This window comes from Molothrus aeneus, chromosome 9 (genome assembly GCF_037042795.1).
Source record: "Molothrus aeneus isolate 106 chromosome 9, BPBGC_Maene_1.0, whole genome shotgun sequence".
Classification (NCBI taxonomy): domain Eukaryota; kingdom Metazoa; phylum Chordata; class Aves; order Passeriformes; family Icteridae; genus Molothrus; species Molothrus aeneus.
Genome location: NC_089654.1, coordinates 7,893,204 through 7,905,662, shown reverse-complemented (window position 1 = coordinate 7,905,662; position 12,459 = coordinate 7,893,204). Strand labels below are relative to the sequence as shown.

Below are 12,459 nucleotides of genomic sequence, written 5' to 3'. Positions count from 1 at the left end.
AATAATAATAATAATAATAATAATAATAATAAATATACCTATTAGAAGGAACCTATCAGAATTCCCTTCCTACTGTTACTGGTACAGGTTTAAAATCCTTCCAGGGGAGCAGGGAGCCCTACAGACATCCAGTGGCTGTGAAATTCCTGCCTTGGGGTCCTGTATCACAGCTGAAGCCACCTCCATGCCTTCCCTCCCTTGGTCTCACAGCAATCCCAGCAGCTGTGTGTGTCCCTGTCCAGCACAGCTCACAGGGGTGACTGAAGCTGTCCCATCTGCCACAGGCTGGCACCAGCTGCCAGTGCTGCCGCCCCAGCACAGCCCAAGATCTCACCAGCAGGAGCTGGAGTTCCAGGCAGTGCAGGATCACAGCCCTGCTGTCCAAGCAGGGCCAGATGGCACCACCATGCCAAGGACAACAAATAGTCACTATGTCCTCAGAGCCCGAAGCAAAGTCAGCCTCAGCTGCTGAGTTGGTGCCATTTCTGATTCCCAGGAACAAGCTGTCCCCAAAAAAACTGCAGAGGGCACTTGAGCAACTGTGAGCCACAGGGTGTCCCCCAAGGAGTCCCTGTGCCACAGGAGCAGGGTGGAACAGTGCAAAACAGGAACATCTGCACAAACAACAGCCCATTCCTGCTCTGGGCTTTCTCTGCTGGACTGTGGTGGGGCTGCTTGACAACACTGGGAACCAGGGATGGAGATCATTGGGAATGGCTCCTCTGCCCCTCTCTGGTTTAGACTAACCCAGCAACCTTTAATTCTTCATTTCTTTAATTCTTTATTTCTTTATTTCTGCAGGAAGGACCAGGGCAACCCAATAATTACTGCAGCATGTGTTCCAACCAGAAATTGTTGAAATTCTGTGACTTGCTCCTGTGGCTTCCACAAAAGCAGCATCCAGTTTAATATGTGAGACTCATAACCAGCTCACACAGTGCAATAGTTCACTTCAGTTTGAAGTAAAAAAATATTCTGCTGGAAGCACAGCAAGTAGCAGTGTCAATTTTTCATTAACCTACAGCCACTGTCTCTGTAGACTTACAGCTATGAGTAAGATTACTGTTATAATTTTTTCTGATCCCTAAGGGAAGAAGAAAAAAACTTTTCAAAACTTTTAAGGTCATTAAAAATCCACCTTTAAATTGGAGGTAGTTTCAGTTTACTCTCATATTTCAAAATCAAATCTGAGCTGCAGCCTCACATCAAAGCAGAAATGTCACTCGCTTTGTTTCTACTTCTGTGAAAGAACTTCCAGCTTATACACGAGTTGAATGCCAAGTAAATAGATTTTCCTGGGGAACAAAGGCAGCTTTCTTTTGTTTGTTTTAAACATATGTAAATAGAGTCCCAGGGGCTGAGCTGCCTGTCACTTCACCCAGGTTCACACTCATGTCACTCCAGCTGGTGATTTCTGACCGACCTCAGGTCAGGACTGCAGAAGTTTCCCTCCCCTCTCCTCCACAGCCACATCAAGCAGCTGCTCGTGCCCTTCCCCTCCAGCCTCACACCTCAGCAGAGGGGAGGCAGAGAAATATGGATTCCTTTTTTTGCCAGTTTCTTATTCTTTTGGGTTTGGTTTTGTTTTTAAGCTGTAGTTACAGAATCACAGAAATACCCTGGTCCTCTGTCAAAGCCACTGTGGTGGCCCTGAAATCTCTGGGCAGAGCAGAGCAGTGCCTGGAGCCCCTGGATATGGCTGGGATGTGCCTACACACCAGCCATGGATCAAAGGCTGATGGCTCCCACTGGTTCATGGTCAGATGATGGGGGACAGGGAAGAAACAGGAATGGATTGGTAAGAAAAGTGACCTTTTTTTGGGTTTGTGTGTGTTTGCTTGAGCAGGAGGGCACCATCACTCTTGAGCTTCCTCTTTTCAATACCAGGCACTTAAAGAGTGGAGTGTGATCCTCACAGAGCCAGAAGACACCAAGGAGGAGCAGGACCCCTCCACCTGCTCCTGCTCCAGAACTTGGTGCAAACAACACTGAGGGCAGGCTTTGATCTTTGTATGAGCCACACACTTCAGAGCTGGCCTCAATGGTTCTCGTGGGTCCCTTCCATCTCAGAATATTCTGTGAAATCTACTCACTTTTTTTTCTTTTTTTTTTTTTTTTTTAATTTAAACCAGCAGATCAATGCAAAATTGAGCACTTCACGCTTGTCATTTCCAAATGACTCCGGTTATATCTCAATCTTCAGTGAGGTTTTGGGTGTAAGACTGGGTAGCACTGAGGGATGCATCAATTTATAGGCTCTGCAAAAGCCGCAGTTAAGGAAAATCCTCAAATACATGAGAAACCTCAATTTTGATTGGCCACATTCCCATAACTTCTTGATAATTCGACTCACTCGAGTATTATTCAGTGTTTCCCTTCTCCCTGCTTTTTTTATCTCTTGACAAGTTTACAAAGAGAAGAATGGAGCCGAGCTGAGCTGCATTCCATCCAATCTGCTGCCTCCACAAACGGCAGAGAAGCTAAATGAAGCCCAGAACATATGGCACTGTGCTGACAGAGCTCCCAAACTGGTTCTGCATGAGCAACAAGGAACATCTTGAAACGCACAAGACATATGTGTTTTAGGAAGAAGATTGAAGTGTTTCATAATAAAACAGGACAAAGTGAAATACAAGTGCAGTATAAAATTTTAATTAAAAACTGGTTTTACCCCTCGACGTGAATATACAATATGTTTCCCAGATGGATTTCATATTTAAGTATTATCCAAACCAGAAACATAAATGAGACAAATAAAGCCTTCAAAAATGGCACAGAGGCTAAAATGTGTGTAAACACTAGATGACTGTGGTGAAAACAAGGCAGGCAGGGAAAGCAACCTCTTAGCAAGTGTTTACTACTGGAATCCTGAATGAAACAGTTCCTACAGCTACAGTCAGGGTGACAATACAAATACAAGCATTAGAATTCACCACCACTCAGTGATGTAAATGGTGCTTTTGTTACTCAGGAGCTGTCCAGGCTATTTCCTACACTGATAACTCATGGTATAGAAGTGCATAATTCATGGCATGCCACTCTCCTTGTCTGCCTTGCTCCCAGGCTCCTACCCTGCTCTGTGTGAAGCTCTCTTCATTCCATGCCATCAGCTCCACAGGGGTGTGCAAAGGCCTGGCCACAGAACAGAATCTTTGTGCTGTGTCCTCAGGATGAGTAAATCCTTATGAACCAACAGCAAACTCTCTTCCCCGAGGAGGTGAGAAGGTGGCTCAGATCCCACTGCTCAGGCTGCAGGAGTTCTCTGCTGGACCAGAGGCAATCACCCAGAATTGAAGGGAAATGCACACCAAGAAAAAGCACAATCTCCACATGGATCAAGTAAAGAGAAAGATTACAGTTCCTTTATGCTGCCATCCAGACAAATTATCACCACACTTCAGAGAATTTCTCACAAAGATAAAATGGGAACAAACCCCATGCCTTTGGCAAGCCAACACTGATAAAAGGAGCTACAGCCACATCTTAGAAGGGTTTTGGTTGATGATGTTTTGAATTCCATGTGGGAAAGCATCAGAAGCCAACAGTAATCAAGGAGGCTTCTGCTTAACAGCTCCTGTGCAATGGAAACAAGAATACTGGGGGCTTCAATCACTTCCCACAAGGCTGCTGCATTTGTTGGAACTGAAAGGAACTGGGCAAAGAGCAATTCCCTGCTGCTCCCAGAGACATCACCCAAGGCAGACACCCCTTCTGTCAGGGAGGCAGCTCATCAGAATCAGCCCTAGAAGTGCTGTCCTCTCTCAGCTTCAAGTGTTCTCACTGGAACCAAGAGGCTCAATTTCATTGATTTGAGTTTCCTCAAATTCCTTGATTACCAAACAAATTCTCAGCATCCTGATAATGATCACTTCATGACCACTGAAGTAATTAACACCATGGCCTTTCCTGTGACCCAGAGATTCCACATTACAGATTTATGCAGCAAGAGACCACTGCTAAAAGGCTGAGAATTTTGTTGCATAGTTCAGTGTTTCAGAAAACATTTCAAGCTTAAAAATCGGGAAGAGCAGAATTATGTACCAAATTATTCCTCATACATGGAGTGGGAAGGCAGAGATTCCTTCCAGCTTTCCCTGACAAACCCATGGCACATTGCACCCTTTGTTCCTGGGGAGAGGATGAGGATAAATGATGTGAGAGATGTTAACAGTGCTGGTTAGTACACAGAGCAAACAGCACTAAGGCATCAGGATGAAAAACATAATTTATATTTAAAAAAAGATAAAAAAGGTATCATAAGAGCAATCAGTGTGAGGATATGAACCTGGATCATGCAGGAGACAGAAGCTGAGCAAGATACCAACTGCAAAGATTAGCTCCTAAGAGCACATGTAGTAAAGCAGCTCATTATCTTTTCTAGCCCTCTCTGATCAAGATAGAAATCTATTAAATCTGATTAAGATTTGTTTAATAATTGTCTGATTAAAACATAATAAACCTGGGAAAATTAAAATAAAGCCTTTTTAGTAACCTGGAGATGAGATGGGACTTTTCAGCCAGGCTTCCATAAAATAATTTCTTTAACATTCACCTCAGGATCCCAAAGCACTTCACAGTCATTTAATTAAGCTTCAACAGAGCACAAACTCCCCATTTTACAGCTGAGGTAACAATGAGAAGGAGTTTGGAAAAGACTATTTAATACTGAGCAGAGCTAAATGTTCTGTTATTTTACCCCAAAAATAGATTCTGAACATCTCCAGGTAGATTTTTTCTCCCCTGATAATTTTGGCAGCCTCTGAAGTAATAGTAAAATTCAAACATGTGATGCACAGTCTAAAGAACAGCCCTCATCACTTCCCAAGCTGCTCAGCTTTGGAGCATAAACACAGCTCCCCATCCATCTTACAAAGCTGCTCCTACCTGTTCCCATTACTCCAGCCATCCCTAGGTTTCTTATCCTCAGTGGAGCAATTTAAGCTTCTCTTCCTCTAAGTCAAAAACTTAGATAAGGCAAATCATTAAAGAGTTTGACATTTTTGCCTTTAATTCACATCAGGTCAATGACTTAGTGATTTCCAAAGCAGCTACTGTCAGCCAAGGATGGATTTGCATTTCTCCTGAACACAGGCAGGCAGTTTGTCTAAAGCCAGCCCAAGATCCTAGACTGCACCAAGTTATTCATAGGAGAGATGGAAGGGAGCAAGTAGGAAGCAGAGTCTGACTCACTAAACTGAAAGTGATTAAAATATTGCACTGATTGCATCCTGCAAGCATCACTGGATGCTGAACAGCTTTTGGTGAGAACACCCGTGGGTTATAATAACTTGGGGAGGGCAAGAGAGACACAGACTCCACAGAAAAGCACCAATTCACTCCTCATCTGGCCCATTATTGCCACATTTGAGTAGGCAGCTTTCCTTTAGGAGCTAAAACAACAGGGGTGGAATTATGCCATCCCACTGTCACTGGAACTTTGAGGATGGCAAAAGATAAGGAAGGAGCACAGCAAATGCTATTTAAAGCTCCACTCAGGCACCTAGAAATTTGCATTTGATAGAAGGGATTTAAATTGTATTAGAAGGCAAGGTGCAGTAAACAATTAGAGCTTATTGCTGTGTTGGTTCAGTGCCTGAACCTCCACTGCTCCCAGGCTGCAGGGGCAGAGCAGCAGCCATGCTCAGAGCTGGGAGGGCTGGCAAGGCCACCTGAGCAAACAGGGAAAGGGAAAATGCCTCTGAAAACAAAGTGCCTCGAAGATACTAGGGACAGATCAGAGTAATTTGGGCCCAAAGTCACATTCCAGAGGAAAGTTTTCCATTTGCCAAACTGGATTTCCAGCACAGTGCTTGGAAGAGAGCACTCTTTGCTGTATCACAGTGTGAGCTGTGGAATAACTGACCCAGGAGAGGAACATCTCCTGCAGCAGCTGATTCAGAGAGACACTGAACACACATCTCCCTCCCAGCTGGAGCAGGGCCAGAGGTACTCAGTCTGTCTGCTCCATTTGATGTTATGTTGCAGAAGAAGGCTACACTGAGAATATTCATACTGCTCAAAATTCAATAATGACATTTTTTCTCCCATCCAGTTTTCACCTTTGCTGAAAAATTTTTAATCTTTGATGAGAACTGAAGGTTGCCATATTAACATATGCTTCCTTTTTTTAGCTAGGGGAATCAAACAGATATCCTCCAACCATTCTTTGGACCCTTTGAAAGCACCACCTTGCTTTCTTATAGTGGCTCCCAACCTTTCTCATCCCCTTGTGTATTCAGTTCATGGCAAATTGTGTCCTTCATCAAACATACAGAAAACCCCACAACAATCCCTCAGCATTTAGGCCTTCTCACACAGTGAACAAACAGGGTCTGAAATCTGCTGGATTGCTGGGGAGGGAAAAATCAAAGAGGTTTTCTATGTCAGGGAGCCAGATGAGGCCAAAGGGGAGGAGCCAATCTTCAGAAGAGTAACTTTTACTCAGCTGTGACACTGGGGAGGGAATGCACAGAGAATATTGAATGAAAACTGCAGGATGCCCAGGGAACACTGCATCTTATGGCTCAAACACATAGAGGAAGCTGCAAAACCCTTCAGGATTCAACAGATTAATTTTACACCAAAAGCTTAGAAAGTATTTCTCAGAATCTGCCCCACCTACTTAGGATCTACTTCAATACAGCTACTCCTCTGAGCAGGAAGAAAACTATTCCTTTGTGGACAAACGTGGGGTCACTGGAGAGGGCAGTGAACACCACCACATCCTGGTAGCACAACCCTCCACGGCCTCCATGCCCCCAGGGACACAGCTTGTGCAAATTCTACTTTTCTCTTCTGCAACAAAAAGTGTCCTGGTACTTCACAGAGTGACTCAGCACTTCTCCATGTCATGAGAGGGTGCCACTAATACTCTCTGAAAGCACTAATGTGCTAAATGGCAGCAGGGACAGGAAGTTATCAGTGTTAATCCACTTCAACTTGTCCAACAGTTACAAGAAATAGAAATGTCTGTATGTGAGACACTTCCTCTGAGAGTGCCCTTGCCTGAAACAGCAGCACACAGCCCCTCCACGTGCTCTCCCACCAGCAGAACTGCTCACCAACTGCTTTCTCAAATCAATTATGTTGTCTCAGCATTAAAGGAGGGAAGGCAGAATAGACTGACTTTTTGTTTATGTAGGCATGCTGGCAGGTTCCAGTCATATGTTGTGCCATCTGTACTGCTAGCTTTATCCTCTCTCTCATCACAACAGGTAAAATGGCATCGGTGGAGCTGCCTGTGTTTGCTCAGAGAGGGAGGCAGCCAGAACAGGCATTTGTTTTTTCCTCATTCTGGGGGGAAGCAGGAGATGGACACTCTTGCCCTTTTAAAACATTCAGCTTTTCAATGGATGGGCAATTTGCCCTGGTCTGCTAATGTGGGATCTGCTCAGTGCAAGGCTGAAAAGGTTCCATCCCTGGGGAAAGCATCGAACTGCTGATGAACATTTGGTGGCCTTTAGCAAAAACGAAGTGATTGCTGCCAACAGGATCCCAGCAGACCGGGAAGGACAGGCTCCAAATTAGGTGGGATTGTGATGCAGGAATTTCAGAAGGCCTGTACAGAACACAAGGAGCTTGCTGACTAGCTCTGGTCTTTCCCCCTGCACAGTCCTTTCTTATTCATATTTTTAAAATGACAAGTGTATTGGCAAATGTCATGGCTGCATTTAGGAGAACGTGGAAGCTTTCAAATGCAAAGGCTGTGTGAAGATGACCTTTCATCTCACACAAAGGCTGCTGGGCTGGGTGGTCTTCATTTAGAATCTCATAGTATTAGAACACTTGTGACTAAAGGTGCTCAAAACTACTTCAAATACATGCCTGATGGGTCCTACAGTACCAAAGTTTGTGCCATTCTCCAAAATAATTCAATTGTCTAGAAAACAATTCTATTTGTCCTAGGTGGGTCACTTTTAAACCAACACTCACATTCAACTTCCCCTTTGGGTCTCCCCTCTGCCCACTAGGACATGTTGCTTCTTCAACCAATTCTCTTAAATTTAGATATTTAATAGATTTAGAGAACTGGCTGCAGCTGAAACCTGAGTTGATGTCACAAAGGGATGTCCAGCAGACCTATTAGTCTTCAAATGACTCTATGTTCAGAGTCTCAAAGGAGCAACACCATCTTGCTTAATTGTAGAGGGGATTTTTTGTTAGGGATTATTGTTTCTTTTTTTGGGAATGAAATGTTAATTATTTCCTTTTTTCAGCCCAGGCCAAATCCCCATTTCTCCAAAACCCTGCTTAACCATAAGACAGCTTAAAAAATAGAATACAAATATTGTTGTATAAAAATAGGTTTAGTTTCAAATACTATATACTGTGCATTTTCAGGTGAGGTGCTTTCAGGAATGTGTTTTGTGGTCTGAAACAGCACCAGCAGTTTTTTCATACATCTCTCTATATATTTTTGCAAGACTCTCCTCCAAGATTGCTCTGTGAGGCTTCTCTTTGTACACAGCTGCAGGACCAGGCCAATGTTCACCACTATCCAAGTGAACAGGAGTGCTCTGCTGCACTGGAGAACTGTCAGAGGAAAGAAGATAAGAAACAATGATCAAACCAAGATATGGAAGAGGAATCAGTGGCACAAAACCAGCAGAAACACCAATGTAGAGCTGCTTAGCACAGATTGCCTTCCACAAACCAAAATTAAAACTGCACTGCAGCTACTTTTAAGAAATGAGAACCACCCCCTCCATGTTATTCATTCACACAAATCCTCCCCCACTTATCTGAGTACACTTTGTAATGCCCCCAAATAGAATTAATTTTCAGAGAACCTGCAGTAATTTTGCTGTATTTTTGCAGGCTGTGTGACTAGGCAAGAGCAACACAGTAGGATTTTTGTGTCCTTTGAAGGTGAAATTGTAACCACAAGCAGCTATTTCAATATGAAGACAATCTATCAGGGGGACATTAAATTACTGTGGTTGCAGCTGTAAAGTGCTGTATTGGAAGCATCATGGATTAAGTTTTCTACCAACTACATTTTGATATAGTAGCAATCCAGGGTTCCTTCCCCACCCCATCTTCTGTGTCACTGTTTTAATACTAAACACAAATACAGGCTCATCTTTCAGTTGCTTTGAGAAATTATTCCTGAGATCTATGAAGTGAAATTTATACTCTGCAAATCATTACAAAACACTGACAAGTCTGAGTAGTTTGTATCTCAACATCATGACTATCTGCTTCCTCTTGACACTTTCAAAACAAAGGTTTGTGTCATATAATTAAATGAGCAATTTCCCTGTAATAAAGCATGAAACAAGAAGCTCAAAAATCATCAGAAAAAAATTACAACTGAGATGACATTTTTCACATCTGCTCAGATTTAGGCACTTAAGACACTTAAAATTAGGACTGAGTAATCTTCAGCTTTTGCAAATGTTCTCTGGGAAATGAAACTGGAAATGTGAAGTTTAAGGTGACCATCTTCACTTAGGAAATGGATTACATTTCACAGGGAAGCTTTACAGCTTCTTATATGCACGTCATTTATTAATGGTAGTGTCTTCTGCAATCAAACCAGTACTTAAAACTTCATCCTCAAGCTACTATCAGCCAACATATGACAAAATTGAAAGAAACCTTAGGCCACATCCATGAATACATGTATTCAGCTGCATCAAAACACAAGGTTTTCATCTGAAGAACAGAAAAGGGGAAAAAGAGGAAGATGTAGGATTGGTTTTCTAAATTCACATCTCTAAGCTTCTACTGTCCCATGGAAAAAAAACCAAAAAAACAACAGAAGGATCAGCTTTTGCTTTTAAACTTCTTACATTCAAATATTAGGGTGATGCCAACCTACACCAAATAAGTAAGACCTCTTGTATGGCTCTAACATTAAAAAGAGAGGAAGGCCACGTTCACACTTATTCAAAAAGGCTCCATCATTTAAAGTCAGTCAATGGCAGGAAGCAAATTTAAACTTGTTTATCATCCTGAGATAATTGTGCCTCACAGTTTGGACACAAAGAAACCAACCTACCAACCAAAATCAATAGAGCAGCTATACAGGCCTGTGTCAAATGCAGACAAGTCAACACCCTGGGGACTCATCAACAACTGCAGTTTCACTTTCTCCTTCCTGCAGTTTGTGGTACCTCACTTCTGATGGAGAATTCTCAGGCCAACAAGCAGGCACAGCACTTGTAACTACACAACAAACAGCTCTGACACTCTTTTCCTTGGAATCCATTTCCAGCAGCATCTTTGTGCTTGCCCTTTCTTCTCCTAAAAGCTGAATTTACCTGGAGACACTCAAACCCCAGCACTTTAATTGCAGTAAAGACTCAAAAACCAACAGTAACTTCTACAAGTTCTTTATTCTGGTACTGAAAAAGTCTTGTAAAAAGGCCTAATTATCCCTTCTCTTTTTGGAGGAGGCATTTCCATTAGCCAGCCACTTGTGCATGAGACACCTGGACAAAGCTACAGCCAAGGTAGGGAAGATTCCCCCTCCTGTCTCAACTGGAAACCAGCTGACAACCTGAGCTAAGCAATCTGGGAATTACACTCACAAATCATATTAACAGCAGGATTTCTGCACGCAACTCCCTGCTCTGAAATACCTGTCATATGCTTTTGTTCCCTCATACATCTCCTTTAAGAGTCCCAGAAGTTCTTTTCTGAGTGAATCATATACTAAATATTTCACAAAACACAGACCTTTTCCTTACTCCCAGCAGTTTTCAATCATCCATCTACTTTACTGCCAGCATTTGGTCGACAGTACCCTGTCCTTCCATGAACTCTGTCTCTGTCCTTGTGTCCTGTTTATGAGCACTGTGGCAAGCACTCAGCAATGTGACTGTCCTCGAGGTCTTAATGTCTCACCCCCTGTGCTGCTGGCCTCTAAAGCAAGGAGCAGTCCTTTCCCAACCCGAGTGCCACACTTCATATCCCGTCCCTTCAGGATTCTGGAGTATTAAGGTTTATTTTCCATTTTTTTTCATGGTCTGCTGTTTCAGCGTAAATCTCCAAGTCCCAAAGCTGCCTCAAAACAAAAACTTGCACTTTCTCTCTCACAAACACATCCTAAACAATTTAATTGCCCCTGCTGTCAGGACAAAGGATAAGGGAGCAGAAAGGCTACACAGAATACAGGAGTGAGCACAGTACAGCAGACACAACTGCAGCAGCAACTTTACAACCATATGGAAGTTGGAGTAATCCCTTGCACAGAGGGGATTACAAACCACAGGGATTTTTAAAGAAGTCAGCAAATCAGAAATGAACTTTTTGGAGCTTATAAATTTCAAGAAGAAGTTTGTTATGGTACCCATATAGAAATACCCTCCTTTCAGGTGTATACAGTGGTGATTAGGGGTGCCATTGTTAGAAAACAGTGTGTGATACTTAACTATCAAAATAAAGCCTTTTCTAATGGCAACACCTCTCAAATATAGCACCACAGTTCTAGGACTTCTACTTTAATATAAAGAAAACCAGAAAAGCCATAGGAGCCCAAAAAAGACTTCTAATACTTAGTATCATAGTATCTTTCCTCCAACAGGTACTCAAAACATTGTACAAAATACTGTGTGCATACACATAGAACATCAGTATTGGTAACTTCTACTACAGAAGTAATCAAAACCAATTTAATTGGTATCTTATAAGTAAATTATCAAATTAAACCCTGGTCATGTATGTGAGGAGCACACAGAGTAATTAATGTACATAAACCAGGTTTATAAGATCTCAGGTTTCCAAGAAAGCTTCTGAAATACAGCATGGTGAATCACTAAACTATACCATATAAATTTGCTGTATTTTTTGGAAAATGCTTTTCTTTTCCAAATATCTGTTTTGCCAAAAAAAAAAAAAAAACAAAAAAAACCAAAGAAAGGACAATCCAAAAACTGAGCCTCAAACCATATTACTAAATGAACTTAAATTTATTTTTGCACTCCCATAGTTTTAAAGGAAAAATAACCAAGTGATTATTTTAAAAGTGACATTTGCCCTCTGGTTGACAAATTCCAAAAACGTCTGCCCAAGAATCATTTTTATAGCCAAGTCCCGTTCCAAACCCAGTGTTTTATGAAGACTATACTGACACAGTGCCAAAGGACATCAAAGGCACAATAATTTAACTGTATTTTGCTTTTAGGTGAGAAAGCTTAGTATGAGTAACACTTCCTGAAACCTTTTCTCTGTCCAATACAGGACAAAGCTCAAAATGGGAAGAGAAATTTGTAGCTAAATGTAAAGGGCAATATTGAGTATGATTGTTTTGTCTTGGTCAGAAAAAAACTCCATACCTGCTCCGCAGCTCACTCACAGTCAAGGGCTTGTTATCTGTAGGTTCTCTTGTCTGAGGCAAATCATCCTAAAAAAACCCAGAAATCAAATTCTCATTACCTTGGTTTCTGATTACAATGATCTCATTTCAAAAATACTTTCTTTCCATTTAGAGGACTATTAAAGTGCTTACATTTC

The 12,459-nt window shown here is 42.1% G+C and overlaps 1 protein-coding gene across 1 annotated transcript in view; it reads right to left on the bottom strand.

Moving 5' to 3' along the window:
- Positions 1-2,630: 2,630 nt before the first annotated feature.
- SPATA6 (spermatogenesis associated 6) overlaps positions 2,631-12,459 on the bottom strand; it is a 41,395-nt gene continuing 31,566 nt past the window's right edge. Inside the window, exons 12-13 of the mRNA XM_066555955.1 lie at positions 12,282-12,349; positions 2,631-8,532 (exon numbers count right to left, since the gene is read on the bottom strand). Coding sequence (XP_066412052.1) covers positions 8,352-8,532; positions 12,282-12,349 — 249 coding nt within the window. The 3' untranslated portion in view covers positions 2,631-8,351. The remainder of the gene's footprint in view (positions 8,533-12,281; positions 12,350-12,459) is intronic.